Here is a 25,567-nt window from a genome sequence, read left to right as displayed (position 1 = left end):
GTTCATTGTTCGACCTGAATTTAATTTTCGCTTAAATGCATTTACATCGGATTTCATGTAGCCGGAATTATTGGGTCTACACTTTTTGCAATCACTGCAGCTTTGCATATGATGTATCAAATGTAATGGTCGTGGGATGAATAGAATGTTTCATTTGTTTTCTAGAAAAATACTTTAGTCAAGAAAATACATTTTTTATATTTATTTTAAGTAAATTTTTTATGTTACTCCAGCATGCTTAATAGTTTGATAATCGTTCTCTTCAAGTTTTTTTGAAAAATAAATTTAAAAATATTAAAAGGCATTACTACTATAGATAAAATAATAACGTTTTATTAAAAATAATAATAACGTTAATTGTAGACCAGACTCGGTAAGGGTTAACAAGCACAAAACTAACCATTTAACTCTCTGATCCGAGACCCGAATGATGAATATTATCTAATTCTACATGATCAACACAATCAACATTAAAAGCTGACAGAAGCGGACAATGGCGCACGAGACAGAGAGAGAGAGAGAGAGAGAGCATTGAGGGGGTGTTTTCTAAAAGCAAAGCATAGCGGTACATCGGAGACACCTGCGAACAACGGAAAACGTGGGCCGTCTAAAGAGAAACCAAAACTGGACAGGCCTCCAACACACAATATTCACGGGAATGTCATCGTCTTCAGCCGTCTCGCTAGCGGAACTCCCTCGCCGGCGCGGCGCCACCATCCGCTGGAGCGGAGATCGCGAGGTCCGTCCACGCGGAGGTGGCGGGTCCCGGAGCGGCGAAGCAGTCGCCACCACTGACGCCGGCCCCCACTCGCCACGCGTCCCCGGGCTCGTCGAGCAGGGAGTGGGGCCACAGCAGGGTGGACCCCAGCCCAAACCCCATCTCCTCCGCGGCCCTGGCGCTGCACCCGAGCCCCAGCCCCAGGCCGAGCCCGAAACCGGCCCGGCCGGGGAGGAACGGCTCGTCCAGCCCCAGGAGCCCTGCCTGGACCTGGCCGCCGGGGATCAGCGAACCGTGGCTGGGCGGTGGTGGCCCGTCAGGGGCGGCCACGAGTTCTGGTGCTGAGGGGGGCGGTGGCGCGGAGAGGGCCGGCAGGGCGAGGCCGGGCCTCAAGGCGGCCGCGGTGGAGGGGGACGGGGAGGGGCGGAGACGCTTGCGGGAGGCGCCGCCGATGGGGACGTTGCGGAGGGAGCCGCCGAGGGTCCAGTACCGGCGGCACGACTTGCAGAAGTGGCGCGGCTGCGACATGTTATAGTTGTTGTAGTAGCAGAACTTGGTGTCCCGCGACTCGCACCGTGGGCACCGCTCCTTCGCTGTCGCCGCCACCGCCGGCAGCTCTCCCTCCGCCGGACGCCGCCGTCCCTCGCCAGACTCCACCGGCATCCTGCTTTCCCCCACCAAATTCTCCCGGAGCAAGGATCGAACTCTCACGTAGCGGTTTCGTGCGTGTCTACTATGTATGTATGCGGAGGCTTAATAGCTCTCAGGGTTTTCGAGTGGCGAAGTTGGCGTTGTTAATTTATATAGACAGGGAAGGAGAGTCCTCTGGGAAGGTGCGATGAAGAAAGAGATCAACATATTCCACGTCGTTGTCTTGGTCTGTACGGAGTGGCTCCAAAGGCTGAGTTCAAGAGGGGGGGGGGGGGGGGGCGCCTCATTTGCAGTGATCAGAAGCTGCTCTCTTGGCTCTCAGAACTTTTGGCTCTTTTGGTGTTCCATCTCTCTCTCTCTCACAGACATACCTTCAAGTCCTTCAGCTCTGAACGAGAACAGTTTCACAACAGTGCGAGGTTTGGAGAGCAGATTACACAATATCGACACCGCACTCCGTTCTTGATGCAGCATGTACCAAATCTGTAGCCAGGAATCGACAGTGGTATACTGCGGTAAGCATCTCTGAGGGGAGGGGAAGCTGGCCTCCTGGAGCTAAGCCCTGTGGGGTCATGTGTAGCCTGGTGCTGCATTGGCCACAGGATTCTCGCGGCCCCGGCGGGGTTTCCAGTAGCCGACTGGCACGCTGGAGCCGCTGACCGAGTGCCTGCCTGCGAGACCAGGCGCCATTGACCGCTGCTGCTGCTGCAACTTTGGCTGCTAGCATTTGGAATTTTCTGACATGATGGATCGAGGGAGGAGCTCCTCTCTACTGGTACGTTGGCATGGATACGGTAGCAGGGGGAGGAGACGAGAAACCTTCTGCGCGAGGACGAATGCATCAGTCTGATCATCAACTCAAAACCAGTCCTCTGTCACTGTTGAACTAAACAGTGTCGCAACAGTGTTCGACAAATATGTCTCTCTGTCTCTTCTCTTTTACTCCTTCCCACTGCCGATTCTGCTCGTCCTTTTTCTTTCTTTCTCTCTCTCTCTCTCTCTCATCATATATATCTCCATGAACATCAACATGTAAAGCTTGGACGCATCAAGGAGATGCATACGTTCAAGTGCATTGAGCTCAAAATAAAACCTAACGACGAGGATAATAATTATGATAAGACTCGGCTGACATCAGCTGCTCCAGATGACGTCTCACACCTCGATCGACCCACCTGGTCAAACGGATCAGAACGCCAGCCGAGGCGCATTAACGCCCTGCTCAGGCTCGACCCCTCATGCCACGCCAACGACGATGTCAGACGCTACCAGAAGTATGATTCTGCCTCCTGCGAGCAAGCACATCAAACAGCGGTAACCTTCCCTATAAATACCCTCTCGTTCATCGGGAGAGTGGGAGGGGACGAAAGGGAGAGGACAACTTAGCTAAAGAATTCTCCCTCCACTATCTTCTAATTTGATCGTCGGAGGGATCGGGTCGAGCTTCCCGAACTGACCTGTGTGCAGGTGTGAAGACGGTAGCCTCTCACTGCGCGTCCAGGCGAGGAGCCCCTCCCGGAAGAAATGGTGACCCCATTCCGATCGGACCATCGCGCTCGACCACCTCAACGGACTCAAGGCCGTCCCGGGAAGATCCCCGTCATCCGGACCCGAACCGAGCCGCGTCGGCCTCGAGGCCACGACTTAAGGTTGTTTCCCATACCATAGTGGCACTAGAAGGAGGGCCCGGAATGTCGGGTGATCACACGAGCGGCTCCAATGAGCCCGCAGCTGAGAGGTTGCACCCGACTGGAGCCTCAGGGGAACATCCCTCTCACGGAGATCATCATGACGAACACACTGCCACGACCTCAAAGCGCTATTGGCGGATATTCAACGACCCAGGCCTGTCGCCGCCCAACGGCGCCCCCGCCGACCCCTCGCCCGTGTCGTCTGAGGCATTTCAGGACCTCGCTCATCAAGTCCGAGCTTTGATGGGTATGGTGCAAACCATTATCCCGCTCGTTTCTCATCTGGCACACCCGCCTGCAATCCAACCATGGCGACAACACGAGCCGCCCGTTCGGACCCACACGACACTTCCGGAGCTCCCCACTTCGCCTCGGGTCCGACCGACCCCACTCGGAGATCGAGTGATGGCAAATCCGAGCGGCCGCCGAGAACCCGAGGCATTGTCTTCGGATTCAATGGACTTCCTACGAGCCTAGCTGCGCTTTATCAGTCAGCGGCTCGACAAAATGGAGAAGGAGGTTCACAGGTCAAAGGGAGAGCTTGGAGAGGACGCACATCAGGGATCTCCGTTCACATCCGAGATACAAGATTAGACAGTCCCCCCGAACTTTTGGCTCCCCTCCTTGGACGCATATGACGGCGCCACCGACCCAGATGACCATGTAGCCGCTTTTCGTGCCCAAATGGCACTGTATGGAACCTCTGACGCTTTGATGTGCAGGGTGTTTCCCACGACTCTGAGGGGGCCAGCCCGCACATGGTACTGCGGTCTAAAGACCGAGACGATCGCCTCCTTTGATCAGCTCGTCAAAGACTTCGAGCTTAACTTCTTGGCCTACACCCAACCGAAACTATCCGTGGCACTGCTCGTCGGACTCAACAAAAGGGAGGACGAACCTCTCTCCTAATTTGTGAATCGCTTTACAATACAAATCCGGAGGTTGTCGGACGCTCATCCCTCTCTGTTAATGCAGGTGTTTATGATAGGCCTGCGACCTTCCAGATTCCTCCGGTCCCTCGTGGAGCGACCCCCCACCACGGTGCCAGAGATGCTCCAGCGGGCTAACCAGTACATCGCGGCGGAGGCCTGGGTGGCCGTGAGGAGAAGGGACAACTTTTGGCAGTGGGCTCCATAGAAGAGGTCAAGCACCCGCGGTGGCTATCCGATGTAGTCCTCGTGAAAATAAATCTAGGCCCTGCCTCAGTCTCTTCCGAGTGAAGGTTCAGTATCTACCTGATCGCCTCCCGGCTCGCGGTTAGCCCCGACCTAACCCCCTTTGTATCTACACACATGCGCGGTCGATCCGCCTACGTCGTGCTCCTCAACCGCATGTTGCCCGAGACTACACCTGCGCGGCCTGCCCGCCTGCATCGTGCTCCTCGGCTCCATGTTGCCCGAGACCACACCTGCGCGGTCAGCCCACCTGCGTCGTGCTCCTCAGCAGCACGCTGCCCGAGACCACACCTGCGCGGCCAGCCCGCCTGCGTCGTGCTCCTCGGCTCCATGTTGCCCGAGACCACACCTGCGCGGTCAGCCCGCCTACGTTGTGCTCCTCGGCTCCATGTTGCCCGAGACCACACCTACGCGGCCAGCCCGCCTGCGTCGTGCTCCTCGGCCGCACGCTGCTTGAGACCACACCTGCGCGGCCTGCCCGCCTGCGTTGTGCTCCTCGGCTGCACGCTACCCGGGGTCACTACTGTGCACACAACCTTCCTTACTAAACTCCATAATCCCCACACCCCCGACAAACGCAACCTTCCTTACTAAACTCCATAATCCCCACACCCCCGACAAACGCCCGGCAAGAACAAATACTGAAAGTTGAAGCCATGCCTCGGACTCCCGTTACAACGACCGACGCATAGCTTCTTTTCGGGAGGGAATATGATGAGGATAATAATTACAATAAGACTCGGCTGACGTCAGCTACCCTAGACACCTCGATCGACCCATTTGGTCAAACGGACCAGAACGCCAACCGATGCGCATTAACGCCCTGCTCAGGCTCGACCCCTCACGCCACGCCAACGACGGTGTCAGACGCTACCAGAAGTACGATTCTGCCCCTTGCGGGTAGGCACATCAAACAACGGTAACCTTCCCTATAAATACCCTCTCGTTCATCGGGAGAGTGGGGTGGACGAAAGGGAGAGGACAACTTAGCTAAAGAATTCCCCCTCCACTATCTTCTAACTTGATCGTCGGAGGGGTCGGGTCGAGCTTCCCGACCCGACTTGTATGCAGGTGTGAAGACGGTGGTCTCTCACTGCGCGTCCAAGCGAGGAGCCCCTCCCGGAAAAAACGGTGACCCCGCTCCGATCGGACCATCGTGCTCGGCCACCTTAGCAGACTCGAAGGTCGTCCTGGGAAGATCTCCGTCATCCGGACCTGAACTGAGTCGCGTCGACCCCGAAGCCACGGCTTAAGGTTGTTTCCCACACCACGAAGAGATTTTGTGGTAGAAGAACATCCTCCGTTACAGATTCTGATACGATTTCATGAATGCTTGATGTGGGACATAGTTTTTTCTCGTTTATACTCTTATAATATTCATGGGTAAGATTAAAAAAATATTAAAAGATTGGGGGTTTTCTTTGGTAAATTATCCATATAATCTTTATTAAAATACTTCAAGGGACCTTTTTGATAAATGGCATGGCTGTGCTGAAACGAGAGCGAGGTCATGGGACCCCAACACGGTAATAATTGAGGCGAGACGGAGGAGGATTAGGGAATGCGCCGAGCTCGATGAGGGGAATCACTGCTGATGGATCGCGATGCGATGCGGTACGGCGTGACGAGGCCGATGGGCGCCATGGCCACCCACTCCCTTCAACACGCTCACGGGTTGGTTCCTCGATCGCGCCGCCGGGGCCGGGCCGGGCCGGGCAGGGCATTGGCCGGCGCACCGCCCCGGTTCCCGAGGACAGCTTGCCCCGACCGGACCGCTCGTGCTCCCTCGCCTGTGGAGGCGGGGAACCGACGCGTGTCGGCCGTCGCCGGGTGGTGGACGGTGGCCTCGAGTTCCAAGGCAGCGCCCTTGTCGTGGCCTTTTCTGGATACGTCTCTTTCATCGTCCCCCTGCGTGCGCCGAAAGGCATGCTTCTGCTTCCTGACCATCGCGCCGCTGTCGCATCGAGAGCTACGAATCCTCGTGTTGCGGTTATTACATCTGGTGATGCGATTGATTACCGCACTCATGCAACCAATCATTTTGATATAGGATCGATTCTTATTGTTGCCATCACAACCTCAGAAGTATATAAGCATTGGTGGCAAATGTTGCGACCAAAATGCTGCAGCTGGCCACAATGATCGCCACCGATCCGATTGATTGCCTATTGTTTCTGAAGTAAAAGGGAACGGGAAAATGAAGAAAGACGGAATAGCCGGAAGCGATCCACCATTTCACAAGGTGGAAGATTCGTTCCTCAGAATTACAGGTCTTGGCTTCTCCTCCAAAGTTGGGTTTTTGAGAGAATTGAGCCAACAAAGATCAGCTGTCGAGCACCAGAAACAACTCAATCAATCTCATGCTCTGGGACATGCGAATACGAGGCAGGAATCATCCCTTTCTGCCAAGTTGGCCTGGTGAAAAAAAGAATCCGGCTTACTGGCCTCCTCTGCTTCCTCACGTTCTTCTGCCATTGACCAGGTACATGAAAAGGCCTCTCTTTGAGTTCCTGTGCTGACTGCTTTGGGTTGTCGGACTTCGTATTCCTTCCTCTTCGGCATTATCGTGGTGAACTCGATCCCACCAGCCTAACTCACAAGCTTTTCCACATCTTCTGACAGTTCTTGATGCAGGTAATGGCAGAGTAGAACTGGCATCTTAAGAATTGAATGTCCTAATCCAGGTCCACATTGCTTCGAGATCAAATAAGCCCTCTGACGGCTATAGGAGTCATCATCTCCAAGTGTCGAGCAGAGAGAATTGAAAGATCTAGCACGCTCGGAGAACATCCAATATGGAGTTGAATACACGAACAAGTAAGAACATGACGCTTCTATGGGCTACAGCATGTTCATACGAACGCTTAAACAACAAAGTTATCATTTTTCAGGGCATGTTCGTGTTGCAATCTCCTGAGCTTTGGATTTTATCCTCCACATGTTGGATTTTATGTGGATGTTTGTATTATATCTCAGTGCTGTTCAAGTTACAATCTTACGTGGGTAAATATTCTTTGCATGAAGGAGAGACAAATCGTGAGGGGTTTAGAACTTCATGCAAGAGTTTGCCCATGAACTAGTAAGCTTGGGGGTAGCACATACCCTTAAAGAGGGACCATGGGCCTCAGTTACCTATGAACTTGAACTGGAGAGTGTATTATTGGCCTATTCATCTTGTAAACACCATTATATTCTTTTTGTGTCACTGCCAGTCTGCCACCTATAGTTTCATTTATGAAATTATTTTATGATGCATATACAATTGTAGATAAGTGAAATATCTTTTAGTATGGTCCAATCTGAAGTCCTGAAGATTGTGCATTATTCTGTAAGATTAAAGTTAACACTTCATAATTGAACATAACAGGTTTGACAACAAAACGACATGTAGAAGCAATGGTAGGTTTTCTGCTGCTGCAGTATCAATCCAGATGGGAATATGCGGGGCAATGAAACCTCCAGACTAGGCATGTATTATGAAATCTTCCGAGTGAAGCATGTAGCAGTTCAGCAATCAAATGGAAATTTCAGTTTCACTGAGAACAAGGATGATAATGGAACCCTCAAAAAAGGTTATGAAAGACTGATACTTTCTTGCAGGCACAGTATGCAAGCGTCCAATGTACTGGGGTGACTTCTGCTTCAGATATCTGACCATTGAACTGAATTCAAGAAGGGAAGATTGATTTAGTGGCTTGCCTTTGTAAAGCTTTCAGTTCATCATCTCTGAAGATCTAATGATGAAATTTCTCTTTTCCAGACTTTCTGGTGGGGCACAAAGTGCATCCTAACAATTACATTCAACCAACTGCCTCAGTCTTTGGGGGACATAAACAAGCAATCTTGAGGAGCTCAGCCAATCACCTGGGAGGCTTGTGCCTGAATGGAGTAGGCAATAAGGCTACTTTATTTTGTAGCTCAGAAACCTAGGTCCATGATCCTCAGTTTTGAGTCAGAGTCCAAGATATACCACTGCACTGTTCCAGCATCAACCAAGAATGCAATCAGGTGCAGTTTATAAGTTTATTTGAATCAAACAAGCAAGGTTCTTGACTCCACCAAAATTTATTGAATTGTTCATGAGTTTTTTCTTTTTTCTTTTAGCTCAGAACAAAATTCTCTGAACAATTCTCCTGAGCTTATTTTATTCTCAGTATCACCAACTTTATGCTGTTCATCTATCTTCTCTTGCATGATTAGTCTTTAACTACAAATTCTGATTTTTATTATCAAACAACTGTTCTGTTTTTATTTTCTCAAAGGAAAAATCTGTCATCATATATTTATCTTTTTTTTCTCTTTTTCTTTGTCCTGAACTTATTGCTTTTTTTCTTTTAGGCTAAACCTCTTGGCCCTAATCATCACTGGAAAAGAACAAGAGGGACATGAGGGAAAGAGATGGGGTCTGAGCTCCATCTGAGATAAAGATGACACCTCTTGATTGATCCATAAAGCACATCCACTAAATATTGTCCAAGTGGGCCAAATCTTTTATTAGTAGACTATGAACCAACTAAAGCTTTGTTTTGGTCTCTAAAGAAGAAAGCAAGCGGGGAACCCCAAAAGGGTGCATTGGGACTATAGAGAACAGTATCATAAGTTTTGGCTGCTTCTTTCTTCAACGCTGCAAGCCATGCGCTGACGCCACCGTTTGCTTCGGAAATGAGGCATTGGAAGCGCACAGTGCACAGGTTTAGTCAATGCTTCAGAGGTGGACATCAGCTATTTGCACAACAGATAACAACAAATGATAAGGGGATGTGAAGAACTCCAAAGTCCACTCTCGAGACACATCAATAATCCATGGCGGTGGGGTTGTCCTTGGGATGTGACAGGTGGGTAGTCCTCCAAGTGTATAAAGTTTTTGACAGACAAATTTGATGCACTGTGCACACCTCTCTCCATGCATGCATTGATGAGGGAAAAATAAGGTGTCACAGTGCGGAAAGAAACTACCAGGTGGAAGTTACTGCAAGGCCATGCCAGTTCTAGTGATCGTGTATTGTTCTCCATGACTAGAAATGTGATTGATTCATCAACAGACCATTCTTTTCATGTGAAATCAGTGGATACTATTCAGATGGAAGTTTACTGCAACAAACAGAGGTAAGGCTCAGGTAATTTCTTTGTGGCATCAGATAAAGAACATGTGTAATGCTCCCACCAAAGTTTTACTGCAGTCATTTCAAGCATTGACTGCATTTTTTGGGTTCTGTGAGAACAAAGCCTACCTTAAACACAGCAGAATGACTATTAAAGCCACATTCATTTGTTTACATCTGAACTGCTTGCTTGCAAGAGGGCAAAGGGGGGAGGGCATTTCCCATGTCAACTTTTTGTTGCTTGAGGCTTGTGCTACTTGACAAGAAGAAGACAATTAAGTGCCTTTGGTCAACAGGAAAAAGAAGACAAGAGAGAATCTATCTGAAAGAAGATAGAGATAGAGGAGGCTATGTTAACAGAAAAACATATAAAAATCTCATGGATTGACTTTTTTGCTGGTAGCAGAAAGATTTTGGTTTGAATGGAAGATTGAGTAGCTGAAATCTTCCTGTGCTGACCTGCCAACATCTCCAATGTCAATGTTCTAAACACAGCCTGACTTCCACATGACTCCTCCCCAATGAGATAGATGGCTTCTTATCCAGCTCCTGGTCAAATTACAGGACCCTTCTTTTCATAAATAGTTGTCAAAGTGTTTTCCATAGGAGGCGATAATGATTTGCTGGAATGATGGCGACCAAATTGATAGTGTTGATGAGTGTGGTCCAATCTAAGCTTCTGTTTGATTAGGATATATTATCTTATGGTAACAAATTTCAAAGAAAGTTTCACTTTGACATCATGATGACATTGAAGATCATGCTTGACCTTGTTTCATTAGCATTTGAAAATATAATTGTCTCAATCCTACACCGACCATTTGTTTGTTCATGATGTTTATTAGAGAAACAAGTAGCACTGTCAGACTTGTCATTTTAGGAAGTTTCATGGAACTTCTAATGATTTTTTCTCTCATGAGTAATCAATCATGTTTGGCATTTGTTTATGATATGCAACTAATGGGTTATAGAAGTTCTACAAAGAAATTGCAGTTTTTACAGTATGCTATATGAATCTTTTAATTCTATCATTGAGTAATAGTCTGTACTCAGTATGATGTTCAGTGATTCAACTCAATCATTTCCCTTATTGGAGGTAAGATAATGAATGACATAAGATGTAGATAGAACTATACTAATTTGCTCCTAATGGAAGGAAACCAAAGGCCAATCCCAACATCTTGATCACAGAGTAGTCTCCATAAACAGTGAAGAACAAGGGGGCTAAGATGTAGAGAAACAAAGATGAGAATCTAGAATAACTTGCCAGTGCTTTAGGCTGCACCACATTAACTCAATGTAGAGCAGGTGATTGATTGACTTATAACCAAACCACAAGAGGTGGAAAGAGGACCACTACAGTACACATCCCATGATGGATTGGTTGATGAGAGTGATGTGGCAGTTTGATAAGTCAATGAGCATCCTATTCTTGTTGTTCTTGACACTGTAAACAATGAGCTCATTTGTTTGTTACCAGACTTGTCTTTCCTTGTTATGCTCTTTTACTGAGAGTTGAGGAGGAGAGAGGGAGAGGAGAGAAGAGAGGGGTTGTTTTGGGTGGTGGCACGCAATCAATGCATGCTTGTGTGGCTTGACCATTGTAGTAATGGAGCTGATGGCAGAGGTGGCCTGCCTTTAATTTGCTGCAGGGAAGGGTTGGTGAAGATGAACAAACAGGGAGGGAGACATTAAAAGAGAAAGAGTGAGGGACAGAGAGAGAGAGAGAGAGAAAGCAGTTGGGAGGGAGAGTCAGTGAGCGTGCGAGCTCGGTGTTGTTTCAACCTTGACAAGGAAAGATCTGTTTTGACTTCTTTCTGGACTGCCTTGGAGGCCACAAGATCATCCCCTTTGATCTGTTTTGTGTGCTGTGTTGCTTCTCTCTTTGGTTGAATCGTTGAGGTTTCGCTGGATCTCTGTTCCATTTGCTTGCCTTCCTCCACCTCCTTGTTCTGGTCTGAATCTAGCTCTGTTGGGTTTGGCTCTTTGGCCTCTGATCTGATTGAGGAAAAGGAAAAGGAAAAGGGGTTTTGTGTTCGGAAATCATACTTTCAACCTTTTGTTTCGCTACTCCCCCTCTCTCTCTTTCCTTCGATGGCTGAGGTCCGAGTCTTCTCAAAGTTGTCATCTTTGCGAGCCTTCAATGGGAGTGGCAGAGATTAGGGTTTGAATGTTGCAAAAGCAAAAGTTTATTGAATCTTTACCTTTACTTCCATTCTCTTTTCCAGCTCGATCTCGTCTGGATCATTTGGAGTTTAGTTTTTGAAAGAAAGTTCGGAACTTTACACTCTTTGTGCTCCTCCGAAGCGAGACTTTTAATCTGAGCCTGATGGCCTTCTAGGGTTCTTGGCTGGGAGGGCTTGGATGAGCAGCATACATGCATCTCTCTCTATGGAAGCCCATCTCCCACTGCGCCGCCCTGATCCTCGACAAGAAGAGCCGGTGGCGAGGCGGCGCCGCCACCGGTGGTTCGTCGGAGGAAGGGGCCAGGCAGCGGCGGCCCTCGATGCTCCGGCAGCTGCAGGAGAGCAAGCTCCGCGAGGCCCTGGAGGAGGCCTCTGAGGACGGCTCCCTGTCCAAGTCCCAGGGCATGGACCCCGAGGCCGAAGACGAGGGCTCCATCAGCCGGTCGAGATCGCTCGCCTGCCTCCGCGCCCAGCGGGAGTTCCTGCGGGCCACCGCCCTCGCCGCCGAGCGCACCTTCCTCTCCGCCGATGCCATCCCCGCCCTCGAGGAGGCCTTCTCCAAGTTCGTCATCATGTACCCCAAGTACCAGTCGTCGAACAAGATCGACAGGCTGAGGTTGGACGAGTACTGCCACCTCTCCGCCGCGGGCGCCAGGGTGTGCCTCGACTACTGTGGCTTCGGCTTGTTCTCCTACCTCCAGAGCTTCCAAAGTTGGGAGTCCTCGGCATTTAGCCTCTCGGAGATCACCGCCAATTTGAGCAACCATGCTCTCTACGGTGGCGCCGAGAAAGGCACTGCCGAGTACGACATCAAAACTCGGATCATGGACTACCTGAACATTCCTGAGAATGAGTATGGTCTCGTCTTCACCTTCAGTAGAGGTTCTGCTTTCAAATTGCTCGGCGAGAGCTACCCATTTCGTGCGAACAAGAGGCTGTTGACGATGTTTGACCACGAGAGCCAGTCTGTGAATTGGTTGGCCCAGAGTGCTAGGGACAAGGGAGCCAAGGTCCATAGCGCATGGTTCAAGTGGCCGACGCTGAAGCTCTGCTCTACGGAGCTGAGGAAGCAGATCTGTGGCAAGAAGAGGAAGAAGAAGAAGGACTCGGCGACCGGGCTCTTTGTGTTCCCCGTTCAATCGAGAGTGACTGGGGCAAAGTACTCGTACCAGTGGATGGCTTTGGCCCAGCAGAACAATTGGCATGTGCTGCTCGATGCTGGGTCTCTGGGTCCCAAGGACATGGATTCTCTGGGTCTGTCGCTCTTCCGACCAGATTTCATCATCACATCCTTCTACCGGGTATTTGGATTTGATCCGACAGGTTTCGGATGCCTCCTAATCAAGAAATCTGTGATGGGAAGCTTGCAGAACCAGAATGGCTGTACTGGATCAGGAATGGTGAAGATTGTTCCTGTGTTTCCTCAATATCTGAGTGATTCTGTAGATGGACTTGATTTGTTGGCTGGAATCGATAATGAAAGGATCGTTGAAAATGGTGAATCATCCATGTCTGATGCTCATAGAGGATCCCTGTTGCCTGCATTCTCAGGTGCATTCACATCAGCTCAAGTAAGAGATGTGTTTGAGAGCGAGATGGATCAGGACAACAGCTCCGATCGTGATGGGGCAAGTACAATCTTTGAGGAGACAGAGAGCATTTCAATCGGGGAGGTAATGAAGAGTCCAGTTTTTAGTGAGGATGAATTATCAGACACTTCCTTCTGGATTGATTTGGGGCAGAGCCCATTTGCATCAGACCATTCAGGGCAGTTGAACAAGGTGAAGAAGTCGGGGTCTCCAATGCCGCCGTCATGGTTTACCAGAAGGAAGAATAATAAAAGGGTGTCACCGAAAGTTGCATCCATGAACTCGAGGAGGCCTATTGGTGATGATCATGTCCTATCTTTTGATGCAGCTGTTTTATCAGTCTCACAAGAACTAAACCACGTAAAGGAAGACCGAGAAGAGCCTTCAGATTATGGGACAAAAGATTCACGCTTCCATTATGCGAGTGAGATCAAGGAAGAATCCAAAGTAAAAGATGCAACAGGCAAACGTGCCATCAAGTTTTCTTCCGCCAATCGAAGTAAAATCATTAGCTCAACTTCTGTTTGTGGATGGGATGCTGATTACGAGAATGGCACAACTTCTGAAATTTACCCTGAAAACCATACCGAGTTCAAAGACAGTGCCATAAGAAGGGAAACGGAAGGTGAGTTTCGGCTGCTAGGGAGAAGGGGAGGAGATAACAGCAGGTTTATGGGTGGAAAGTTCCTGGGTGTGCAAGAAAGTGAACTAGCATCAAGTATGGATCGAAAGGTCTCTTTCAGCATGGACGGCAACGGAGCTGCAGAAGTATCTTATCATAATTCTGATGCTGGTGAAGTGTCTGGGCGTGCACTAGGTTTAGGTTATGACGATTATTATGACAATGCCATTCATGATGCTGATGATAATGATGCTCAGGAGTGGGGCAGATTGGAGCCTGAAATTTTGTGCAGAAATCTTGATCACGCGAACATGATGGGTCTCAATAAAACAACTCTAAGACTACGATATCTGATCAACTGGCTTGTGACATCATTACTGCAGTTGCAATTACCAGATCCTGTTGGGGGCAGCAGTGTGCCGATTGTCCAGATCTATGGCCCAAAGATTAAATATGAAAGGGGTGCAGCTGTGGCATTCAACGTGAAGGATCGTAGTGGGGCAGTGATCAAGCCAGAAATTGTTCAAAAGCTGGCTGAGAAAAATGGTATCTCCCTGGGCATTGGCTTTCTTAGTCATATAAGTGTCATGAACAATCAGAAAAATCTACATGGAGAAGGTTTAACAGATACTTCATTCCACCATCCTGCAAACAATCGCCAGGAGACAAAGAGTGATAGTAAGAATACCGTGACCAGGGTGGAAGTTGTTACTGCTTCGTTGGGGTTCCTCACAAACTTCGAGGATGTGTACAGGTTGTGGGCATTTGCGGCCAAGTTTTTGGATCCTTCATTTCTCAAGAATGATAGATTGTCCACCATTGCAGAGACTTCGGAGACATAGCACTGATGTTTGATTCCTCCGGATTTTCTCCAGATTGAAGTGAAACCGGCAGCCTCCTGTGTTGCTCAACAAACATGAACTATCATGAGCAGCTGTGAAGGTTTGTTTAGGAGATGCAGATAATTAAAAGCACAAGATGAGAATTTAATCCTTTTCTGTATTTCTTATGCATCATCGAAACTTTTGACCTAAAATAATTGACAATTTGTGGTGCTCAGTTTGTTGTGTTTCACGTGAATTCGTTCATTCATCTTTTTCTAGGAATCGATATTTTTGTTTGATGTAGAGTTTGCTTTTGCAGTATGTATCACAAAGGTATGAACCGAGCTTCTCTATCAAATGATGTTTGTAAACCTGAAATTGGGTGGGCACAAAATTATATTTGCTGTTTTGTGAAAGTCTCCTCACTTTGATAGGAAGACAAAACAAGCAAATTTTGAAGTTTCTCTTCTCTTGTTCTTATAAGCTGTGTGTCATATCTGCAAGTGTTGCTTTGTTCATTGTTTTGAGAAAGCTTTTGATTGAAGCAAAAGTTGGTCACTAGTGTTCCTTAATGAGCTCAGTTTCCTGTTGGGTATGTGGACTAACAGATGCTCTTGTATGTCTCAAATTTGCTAAGATTATGGTGAGCTGTATTAGTTTTCTTTCATATGACCTAAAATGTAGTAATACTAACTGCATTACTTGAATTGATATCAATCATGAAGAATTAAGCTAGCTTGTGGAGTTTCCACAGAAGTTTCACATTTCCTCTTCCATGAGACAAAAGTGAGAATTGATAATTGATAGAATGATAAAGATGCTTGTTGTTGTATTTCCAAATCTCTTTTTTTATTGATATAGCTGAGTCCACAAATATACTTTCCAACATATTGATTTGTTTTGTTTGGCTCACACTTGTTTTGCCAAATACATGTGGTGAGGTGGATAATTGTGGGTGGATTGCCACCTCATTTGACAGGTAAGCCTGAAGGAGTTTGAGATGAGATTTTCTTACCTTAATGCAAGCTTTTACCAAAATGGCCAAGAATTGTGTTGCTGATCCTGACATTTTGTCCATCATTAATAGCACATTATTCAAGAAAAGCCTTTAATTGTGCTTTGTATATGGCAAAGACTAATCTTGCAATTTCCACCTTGTCCAGACTGATCTCTCTCTCTCTCTCTCTGTGATGACCTGAAAGGGATAGATTACCATGTACTATTAAATTACAATCTTTACTATGCAAGAAAAAGACGATGTTTACCAAAATCTGCAGAAAAAGCATATGTGCAAATCTTACATAGTGAAAAAAGGGTTATCCTTAAGGCTGTTTACATCACAATAAAAATCATTATCATTCCCAGCATTTAACTCTTATTAATAGTACCTATGTGAACATTCAAGGGAAAAAACACATTATAAGTTATTAATGACAAGCAACACAACTACAAATGAAATCATCGAAAAAGGCAATGCTACAGTTCTTGAATACTTGAACGTTTGTGTTACAGGACAAGGATGATCAACAGGTCAAACTTCCAAACAAATGTTCCAATTATGATATGTTGTTGGGTAGTGCCAGATAACAACAAAGAGAGAGAAATCCAACAATGTAACGTACTTGAGCACAAACTGCCAATGATCATCATTAATGGACCTAATCCACGTCAAACAGTTTTTTAACCATGATACCTGAAGCTTTCTGATGCATATTACTCATATGGGACAGTCTTTAAGAACACTATGATAAAGAGATTATTGAATTAGATAAGTGAATCCATCACACCAGATTAAGAAAGGAGTTTTAAGGAGCTCAGTCACATGCTCGGGACCATAAGAGATTGACAACTTTGCATCAGGACCCCCACAGGTTAACCAGATATCTAACACTTAGACCAATATTTAACATACTATTAACTTGAATTTTCCAGATGACCAACAGAGTATTCTTTTTGGGGATTGCAATATCACCTTGAAGCAGCCAAGAATAGAGTTTCAACAAAGAAATGACATGTTAGTGGCCCTTGCAAAAAGCTAACTTAAAGACAATTTGGTAAACACCCTGATACGGTATAATATTTTAGGTCCCGTTACAGTCGATGCCACACGTCAAGTCAGAATCCGTACTAAAGCGCTGCTCGGCACGTCTCGTCCCGGGAATCCCGGGACGACGTCACCCCTAAGACACGCTGAATCAGAAACCATACTAAGGCACTGCTCGGCACGTCATGTCTCGGGAATCCCGAGACAGCATCGCCCCCAAGACACGCCAAGTCAGAATCCGTACCAAGGCATTGTTTGACACGTCCACCACGCCAACCCACGTACGACCGACCCATGTACAGTAATATAAAGACCTTTGGCCGGCATCTGGCCGAGGGGAGAGAGATATAAAAAAAATAATCCACCCACACTAACTTGCTCATCGGAGGGGCCAAAGTCGAGGATCACCCGGTGAGAACAATTTTTTGCAGGCGAACGATCACCCGCAAGCGACGAGTGTCTCAACCCAAGGGACGCCATCCACCGCGCAACGGAGAGTTGTCAATCAGTCCAGATCCAAACTAACGCCAACCAGCACTCCTTCCTGAGGGCGCGGCTATCTCATCATCTAGCTCACTATACAGAAAGCTTCCGATATCAACCCGTGGATCTAACTGTGCTGACTCATCAGTCACGATATATTTGTTCGCTAACACACCCTATGAAAATGAACACAGAAGAAAAAAAGACATAATTTAGGTGTCATCTCAAAAGGTGTAGGAGACATCCATGAAGAACCAAAGTTCATTTCTGTATTAGTAGATAAACGTGGAAAAACTTTAATAGGCAAACAAATTGTAGCATGATGGAAGAGGCATTGATGAATCATGTAAAGTTCTCCTTTTTGAGTCCTTTAACATTCAAAACAGAGTCAGAAGAAACTCTGCATATGTATGCATCCCAATCAGGAAAAATAAAAAGGGTTGTCTGCCTCATTAAACATCATAAATTTCAGAGATAAAGGTATTTGATTGATTTTAGTAAAACACAGTTTAAACACAACAAGATAGTTTTTTTTTTTCTCTTTCCTTCAGAATAGCTCGCCTAACCATTCACTTCGCAAAGATCAACTGGAAATAGAGGAAACCTACATCATCTTAGACAGTGATCCCCCTTGAACGACGCCCTGCGTCTTGCACAAGCCATCTTTCACAATTTCTCCTATCAAATATCAATACCAATTTCCTTATATCGACCAATACTCCAATTCTAAAGAAAAAGAGAAATATTTGCCATACAATCAACAAACAGAGAAGAAAAGGTTTCATATTTTGGAAGAACTTCGCATATCTAACAGTGGGATGGCCAACCAGCGATCCTAACAAACCCACACGAGGAGAGGTAACCAACCTGTGGAGCGAAAGGAAGGACTGCGGGCGTCTCATTTCTCTCAGAAATCTATGAAGGGATGGACGCACCTCCGGGATCAATAGAACAGGGAAGGTAGAGGGAAAAAGAATGGGGGGCTTTTAGGTTTATGGATTTACCGGGGAAGGGCGCAGGCAGGGGGCTGCCGGAGCAGATCGAGAGGAGGGCGATCTACACGCGCCAATCCGTTTGGAGGGAGAGAGCGGTATAGCGTTTGATCTGCACGACGAGACATGGACTTGCGTATGTTTGCAATGGACCGGCCCACGGGCCTCTTCCTCGTAAACCAATTTGTATGCACGAATCATAAAGCGCCGTAACGGCGCGAATCATAAAGCGCGATGACGGAGTCCGACGATCAACAATGGCGCGGTCGCTACAAAGATCGCAACCGCTATATAATACTCGTCGCCCTTTCACCATCACCATCTCGCTGTCATTCCTCATTAAAGACATCGGACCTCACTCTACATATATGTAACATGGATCGATGCTGCTTTTACTACTGAATGAGACGTTCTAAGGCATCTTTCGATCGTCTCTATCTCTCTATACTTTAACCGGGAGATGGTGGACAGCTTGACTCGATGCTAAAACCCAGATAGATAAACGAGACCGAGATTCCCAGGCTTTTGATGGAGCACGTAAGAACCCTAACGTAACAGCTTTGGGGATGGGATGCGACTGTTTGGTGAGAATAGAGATGTGGAGGTTGAATTTGCATTCATTGGGACGAACAAAGAGAAAAATGCTTTTGATCATGGAAGAATATAACGTAGCATAAGTTCTTACATGGATGCATTTGTTGATGGAAATGCAATATGTCTCCTGCAACCAAAGGACACACAAGGCCATGGAGATCAGTGATAGAACGAAGAAAAAGGTAGAACTCTCCAATTATTTCCGCCAATAATCCATTCAACACTTATCATTTGAATGATTGTAACAAGTAGTTCTTGAGTTTGGTCTTCTACTGTCTTCTGCTTCAATTCGGAGCTGAGTTACAGGTTTGGCTTCATGTGGCAAAACCTCTAAAGTTGGGAATTATTTCTTGCAATCTAATCTATCTTATCAGAAAGATAGAACACATCAAGAACTTAGCAGTAAATTTCGATCTGATACAGCTGGACTGATACTTGAAAGTGATTCAGATATAGTCCACAACCCACATGTCTGACATAAACCAAATGTTCTTGGGACTTCACCCAGCTAAAATCTCCATTAGGCTCAGATCACATCCACCGATGCTGTATGGGTTTCCATACACGATGAAGGTGCAGCATTTATAGTTCTCATGCACCGATATTAATTGACTCAACCCCATGTCCAACATGCATCCACAGCTACAAGAACACTGGTACTTCTGCAAGCGTTGGAGGTTCCCCTACAGATTAATAACACTGCTCCAACCTTCGAGGCGACAGATTGGCATGGACATGAACGCATGCTCCTTTGTTTTCACCCTTCCGTAAAGATAAATGGAGACTGGTAAAGCAGCAGAAGAATAGTCGTTGTGTAGCCTGTTCTTTTCGTTGCTAGCTAGGGTTTGTGACTCCAAATGAAGTTTCTGGCCATAGATTTGTGTGAAGACTTGACAGGGCTAAGTAGAGGCAGGTAAAAAGGGTGGGCTCTCTTTGATAGGAGAGAAAAGATAAAGGTTGGGGTGGTGTGAAAAGGTGGCAAGCTTTTGAGCTCAATTATTGAGTTCTTGATGTGGGGTTTGACTGAAGCATATTATTGCTGCTAAAGAACCTCCATGGTTGCACGTAGCTGTGTCTGCACAAGACTCGGTGGTCTGCTTGATGCCGATCAACAACTCGGTACGTAATAAACGAGAGAGAATAGAGTGAGTTCAGCATACCACACATACACACACACACACAAACAGAGTTGGAGTGGCTTAATGCCACTTGACATCTAAATAGATGAAGAACTACATGATACATATACCCCGTATATATATGTGTGAAATGATTTGAACATTGTAAAAGCATACTTTTCCTTTTTCATGTAAAAGAAGAGAAAAAGGTATCTTTTATTTTTTTCTGGTTTTCTCCATGTGACCAAACTTTTCAGAGAGACAAAAAGCTGAGAGGACAAAAAAGTTGAAGGAGTACAATGCATGGTGGCCTTGACACAAGCTGTGGGCACAAAGGTGATTGCAATCAATGGGAGGCTGAAGCCATGAAGAAGATGCTTCGATGGGGCTGCAAAAGGCTTCCCTATTGCCTGACGAATGGCACAGAACCAATTTAGATCTCTCCCAGTAAGATGAGACTTATCGAGTTCTTCTACCCATTGACATCACATGACCAAGATTTAGCAGTGTTGCAACTCTAAATCCGTAGCACCACTCGAGAAAAGCTGTTCTTCCTTTTGACCTCTCTTCCTTTCTCCCTGTAAAGATCATAAATATAATTAATATAGACAAACTTGCCTCGGCCACCACCTTCCTTGTGAATTGCACTTGACTGATTAAATGGTCACGTCCCTCCATGAAAGGAAAGTAAAGAAGAAGAAGAAGAATAAGCGATTTTTATACTGCTACATGATCTAAAACCTAAGGACGTAATAGCCATGCAATAATAGAAGTCGTATGGCCCGAGGAGATCACCGTGTCTGGCGCTGACCACAGCTTCGAAATCCACTAACAAATGGTCAACCCCTCTTATTTTAATCCCCACCGCTCTGCTCAAAAGCTTCTTCCTCCTTGTTTTTACCCGTCCACTAGAAGAATGGAATAAAAGAATCGTACCATACTGTCCACTTCGAGCTTACATGCAAGCAGCTCACACTTTGGATTAATATTTAATGTCTCATCCTTATTAATCCAGTAGATCGAGGTTTGATCCCTCTATTTTATGCATCAAACAGTGAAACTACAATTCTAGTCAAAACCTCATATTAATTAGGGTCATAAAAAAATGGAGAATGACTCGAACAATCGTTTGTATTAGGATCAGCCAAGTTTCTATTCCAATAGAGAACATGAGATAGAGAGAGAGAGAGAGAGAGAGAGAGAGAGAGAGAGAGAGAGAGAGAGAGAGAGAGAGAGAGAGAGATGTGTGTGTGTGTGTGTGTGTGTGTGTTTTATACTCGGCGTCACGTGTGAGGGGCATGGTAACCTCGAGGGGCTCGAGAATATTTAGACAGGAAGAGGGAATACAGGGAAGGGGGAGGAGACGACAAATGCTAGCCGTCGAGGGTTGCAGCGTAGGGTCCAGATCGGCCAAGCCCCATGCACGTAGAGCGCAGCTCCGCTGTCGCCGGCCATCCCTGCAACCCCGTGTCAACCAATGGCGAGAGAATGATGAGCTGCGAAGCTATTAGTTCTTCCCTTTGATTGGCCAATACCTTATCACCACGCATTCAGCGTGTGCACGTCTGATCTCCATGGCAATGATATGGCAGGAGATTAGACCTAGGAAGAAAGTAATGGCACCTGTGTACACTCGGCCTTTACTGTGAACAATTTCGGAGCAGCTCTATGACTATTCCCGTGTAATCACTTTCTTCGTCTTGAGCTGATCGTTGTGTGTGCAACTGCTGCTGTTCTTTTCAGCTTAATAGCATTCTCTGTGCAAGTTTCAATATCCGCAAGTCAAATTAGACCGGCAATCTGTAGTGGATTGGATCGACTGATGGTTCGATTAGTCTTCTATGTGCAAGAAATGCTGACAGTATACTGACTATCCACAGCATGATCCTTTGGAGGTCACTTGACATTGAGTCTCCTTCTATTGTAAGGTTGGGATGTGATCAGGAACCCATTTCATGCTCGTCCGAATCTTAAAGCATGCCAGTCTCCTCTTCTACCTTTTAGTTTGACTGGTTGGCTTAATGGCAGTTTCCCAATCCCTTTCGCCAGAGGCCAATTCAGGCACCTCTCAAGAGGCATAATGGGTAAGTTAGGTCTCAGTCTGATGATGTCAAATGACTACTACTATTCTTCTCAAAATCCAAGACGCTCTCTCTCTCTACCCATTTCCATCTGTTACCTGCACCATCCTTCCCTTCCTTTTCATGGAAGAGGAAAGATATCTTACATTCTCTCACTAGGTATTATACCTCTGCTTGCTTAAAATATGTACTGTGCTCCTTTGCTCTAGTGTTCAGTCTCTTTGCATTTGATGCCTTGTTGACTAGCTATCTGCAGGACCTGCAATTCCTTCACATCTTGCTGCCATTCTCCAGCATTAATTATCCTCTCGCTAGTCCCTATACTTTTGCCTCTTCTCTCTCTCTCTCTCTCCTCTTCATAGTTTATACGCTCGGCATAACACCCTCGGGAATCATAACCCACTCATGACCTAATCACTGAAACACTTCTATTTTTCTCAGCACTTCCTTCCCTTTCTCTACTTTTCATCCCTCGGTAATATTCCTGTCCAAAGATCTCTCGCTCTCTCAACCCCTCTCGTCCTTCCAAAAGCTTTTCACCAAACCTCCACTCTCAGACTTCTGACCTTTGCGATCTTCATCTTCCCCCATTCGATCCATTGAGCTCAAATGGCAACCGTCTTCCCTGACCTCTCACTCCACATCAGCCCACCGTCGATCTCGGTCGACGGAGCCTCGGCCATGGGGGTTTTCTTTGGGGCTCATAACAGTTCGGCACCGACGAACTCCGGTAGCAGCGAGAGCAACGTGAGCCTTGATCAAGCCTTCTTGAACCGTGACCGAGGACGGGAGCCTGGCCACGCCGAGCCGACGCTGAGCCTAGGGCTGCAAGCCCCGGCGTCTAGTCTCACCAATCACCATGACTGCCACCACCACCACCACCTTCATCACCCTCAGATCTATGGATTCAAGCGGAATCCGCGACCCGCCCGAGAGAAGAAAAGCCTCAGGGCTCCGAGAATGAGGTGGACTACCACCCTCCACGCCCACTTTGTTCATGCGGTGGAGCTCCTCGGTGGCCACGAGAGTAAGCATGGCAACTCCAAGTATTCTCACTGACACACGACAACCGTTCTTGTTTGGTTAGGAGTCATACTCTTATGATCCTTCTTGGCAGGAGCTACACCGAAATCAGTTCTGGAGCTGATGAACGTGAAGGATCTGACACTAGCTCATGTAAAGAGCCATCTGCAGGTATGAAAAAGAAGATCAAAAACATGTATTTGTCTTCTTCTCATGAACCGAAACAGACCCAAGAGCTTGGCGGTAAACTCTCCTCTCTCCTGCACAAGTCCTGTTGATGATAGTAGGGTTAGGGTTCTGTGTTGGGTTACCAACATGCACCCAAGTACAAAGGACAAAATGGCATCTATTTCTAATCTTTCTCCTCTAGTTTAATTTGGTTACATATTAATATTCATGTGGATGCTGCTGCAGATGTATAGAACCGTGAAGAGCACTGACAGAGGAGCGGCAGGTACTCGAGTTTTCCTTCGCCTTCACAATACATGTCTTTGGTGTTTGTTCTGTCACCCGGTCATCTCACTGGTGGCCGGGTTGGCCTTTCCTTGCTTGAATTATTAGTCTGTTGTTTCATGAAGTACAACCATTTGGATCTTAGTGGTGGATGAAATGGTTTGCTGCAGCAGCACAAGGTCAGGCAGACATGGGCTTCAGCCAGAGGACAGGGTTGGAGGAAGTGGAGGGAGACGTACCAAGTGGTAAAGCTGGGGATGACATTACCCCTTGTTATGATTTCCCCATCACACCAACCCCTGCAACACCACTGCCCAAGTCCTCTAGGTCTGTGAACTACTCCATCCATCTCCTCCTCACTGAACCATACATTCAAAATGCTTCTTGCTTGATATGGTTGGTTAATACAATTAGCATGATGTTGGCAACATGTTCAGATAGTGTTTTTTCTTTTGCATATTAATGCTGATGAAAAGCATGAACTCAGGTTGAGTACTCTTCAGGACAAAAATGCCTAAATGAACGAAGATATATAGCATTCTCTAGCCAACATAAGAAGATTGAAATATGACCTACTCTATCCGGAATGCAAGTTGCTTCAGAAGTTTTCTCCGATAACAAAAAGAAATGTCAGATGAAGAAGAAAAGAAAAAGGTTGACTTCAGAACAAGAGTGAGTTCGAAAGGGAGGATGGACCTTAGCAAACGGAAATAGGGTGATGCTACATAAGTTTCTTTTACACCTAGGAACCTGTGATGTTGTCCCATCCAGAAACTTAGAGAAGGGGAAGAAGAGGATCCCAAGAATTGCCACAGAAGAGATGATAAAGGTTCTTGTACATTGTGTCATACATCCAGTAACTAAAACAGTCAACAGTTCATATCATGTTGCCTTAGACCCAGTCATTTCTATTACAATTTTCATAAGAAAAGGCAAATTTATTGCCCTTTTGGCTTAGTTATGATAGTTTTTCTTTTGTAGGGGAACAACAAGATGGTTAGCATATATGTTATAATTCATAAAGATCAAGGAAAAACTTCTGGACAACTTTGTTTTAATATAAACACACAATGAATGAAAAGTAAATGTTATTACAGACTCTATGAACTATTTAACTCTGCCACATGAAGAAGAGATAAGCTAGAAGAGGGCGGCCCACTTTCCTGTCCCTCCATTGATGGAAGCTGAGAAGAGAACAGTAACGTTAACATATATGAGGACCAACAGGAAGGTTGATTGAAGTCCTTAGGATGCTAAACTATCTCTGTCCCATTAACATTGAATGTCGAAAGGTCATAGCTACAAACAATGACAAAAGACGAGCCAATATTTCGGTTACTTTCCCAACTGGTGATGCAGCTTGAGCAGTGAAAACTGTGCATGCCACTGTTGTTGAAGATTGGATATTCTCATCAAACTTTGGCACCGATGAAGATCTACTTCTCTAAGTTCCTGATTTCTATTTCCATCTTTGTGTGTGCAGAGAGCTTCATCCATCCACGGCTGGGAGTGGTTGGAATCCATCAAACAAGCAGAACTCCTCATCATATCTCTACTTCAGAAATGATAATTTGCTCAGCAATGACAATCAGGTTTGCGGACGACATTTTCCAATTGTTTTGTACTGACTGTGCTGTAGTTAAGCGTACTGTTCATAGATGTTTCAGTAGGCATCAAAAATGCATCCTTGAATGGGTGACATAGCATGTGCTTTGCGGTCTCAAATCAATAGCAGTGGATGGTGGAGATAATAGAGTCATTTGCCAATATATCATTGTGTTTCACCATATCTGTTGATCTTTCTCTAGTAAGATAATTTGATCCTTCATCTCCCATGAACAGGTATTGGGGCAAGATCATCTACTCACTCAGTCGCAGGTAGTGGTTCCAAATGTAGAGCTGATCTCCATGCCTACTGCACACACAGATCTTAGAGCTTTCTCCAAGCTGCCTGACCTTGAGATCACCTTAGGCCGCCATGGTTGGCAAATGGAGTGTCTGTGAAGTTAGGAGATGCCCAATTAGTCTGGTGATCATGTCAAACGAAATCTGAAGAAGAAGAAGAAGAAACCCATCAAGATTTAGAAGGATGTCTTCTAGTTTTCCTAAGTCTTGCTTGGAAATCCATCCATAGACAAGCATACTTGGGGAGTTGCAGTGTCAGTGTACATGTAGAAACATCTTGTTCCTTCTGAGAGAATCTTGCTAGAATTCAAGTCAC

The 25,567-nt window shown here is 46.3% G+C and overlaps 3 protein-coding genes and 1 long non-coding RNA gene across 5 annotated transcripts; 3 read left to right on the top strand and 1 right to left on the bottom strand.

Annotated features, from left to right (window-relative positions):
* Positions 1–419: 419 nt before the first annotated feature.
* On the bottom strand, positions 420–1,533 carry LOC135612999 (dof zinc finger protein DOF1.6-like). The gene has a single exon (XM_065109872.1). It carries the CDS (start codon positions 1,379–1,381, stop codon positions 683–685), a length of 699 nt encoding a protein of 232 aa, XP_064965944.1. The 5' UTR covers positions 1,382–1,533; the 3' UTR covers positions 420–682.
* A 4,242-nt stretch (positions 1,534–5,775) lies between these two features.
* On the top strand, positions 5,776–10,189 carry LOC135606108 (uncharacterized). Its single transcript, XR_010484681.1, has 4 exons — positions 5,776–6,717; positions 6,858–7,052; positions 7,603–8,243; positions 8,574–10,189. It is a non-coding gene; the product is annotated as an uncharacterized LOC135606108 (long non-coding RNA).
* Positions 10,190–10,858: 669 nt separating this feature from the next.
* Positions 10,859–15,027, top strand: LOC135606098 (uncharacterized). Its single transcript, XM_065096897.1, has one exon. It carries the CDS (start codon positions 11,715–11,717, stop codon positions 14,574–14,576), a length of 2,862 nt encoding a protein of 953 aa, XP_064952969.1. The 5' UTR covers positions 10,859–11,714; the 3' UTR covers positions 14,577–15,027.
* Positions 15,028–21,981: 6,954 nt separating this feature from the next.
* Positions 21,982–25,566, top strand: LOC135606089 (probable transcription factor RL9). Of its 2 annotated transcripts, none has more exons than XM_065096891.1 (6): positions 21,982–22,897; positions 22,988–23,064; positions 23,308–23,347; positions 23,520–23,673; positions 24,830–24,938; positions 25,189–25,566. In XM_065096891.1, exons 1-6 carry the CDS (start codon positions 22,480–22,482, stop codon positions 25,348–25,350), a joined length of 960 nt encoding a protein of 319 aa, XP_064952963.1. In that variant the 5' UTR covers positions 21,982–22,479; the 3' UTR covers positions 25,351–25,566. The 2 variants fall into 2 exon arrangements, with proteins under 2 accessions (XP_064952963.1, XP_064952957.1); XM_065096885.1 differs by having other exon boundaries at positions 21,984–22,897; positions 23,517–23,673.
* The last annotated feature ends 1 nt before the right edge of the window (position 25,567 follows it).

Source organism: Musa acuminata, chromosome BXJ1-2 (genome assembly GCF_036884655.1).
Source record: "Musa acuminata AAA Group cultivar baxijiao chromosome BXJ1-2, Cavendish_Baxijiao_AAA, whole genome shotgun sequence".
Taxonomy (NCBI): domain Eukaryota; kingdom Viridiplantae; phylum Streptophyta; class Magnoliopsida; order Zingiberales; family Musaceae; genus Musa; species Musa acuminata.
Note: the sequence above shows the minus strand (reverse complement) of the source record. Positions and strands in the feature narration are given on the sequence as shown.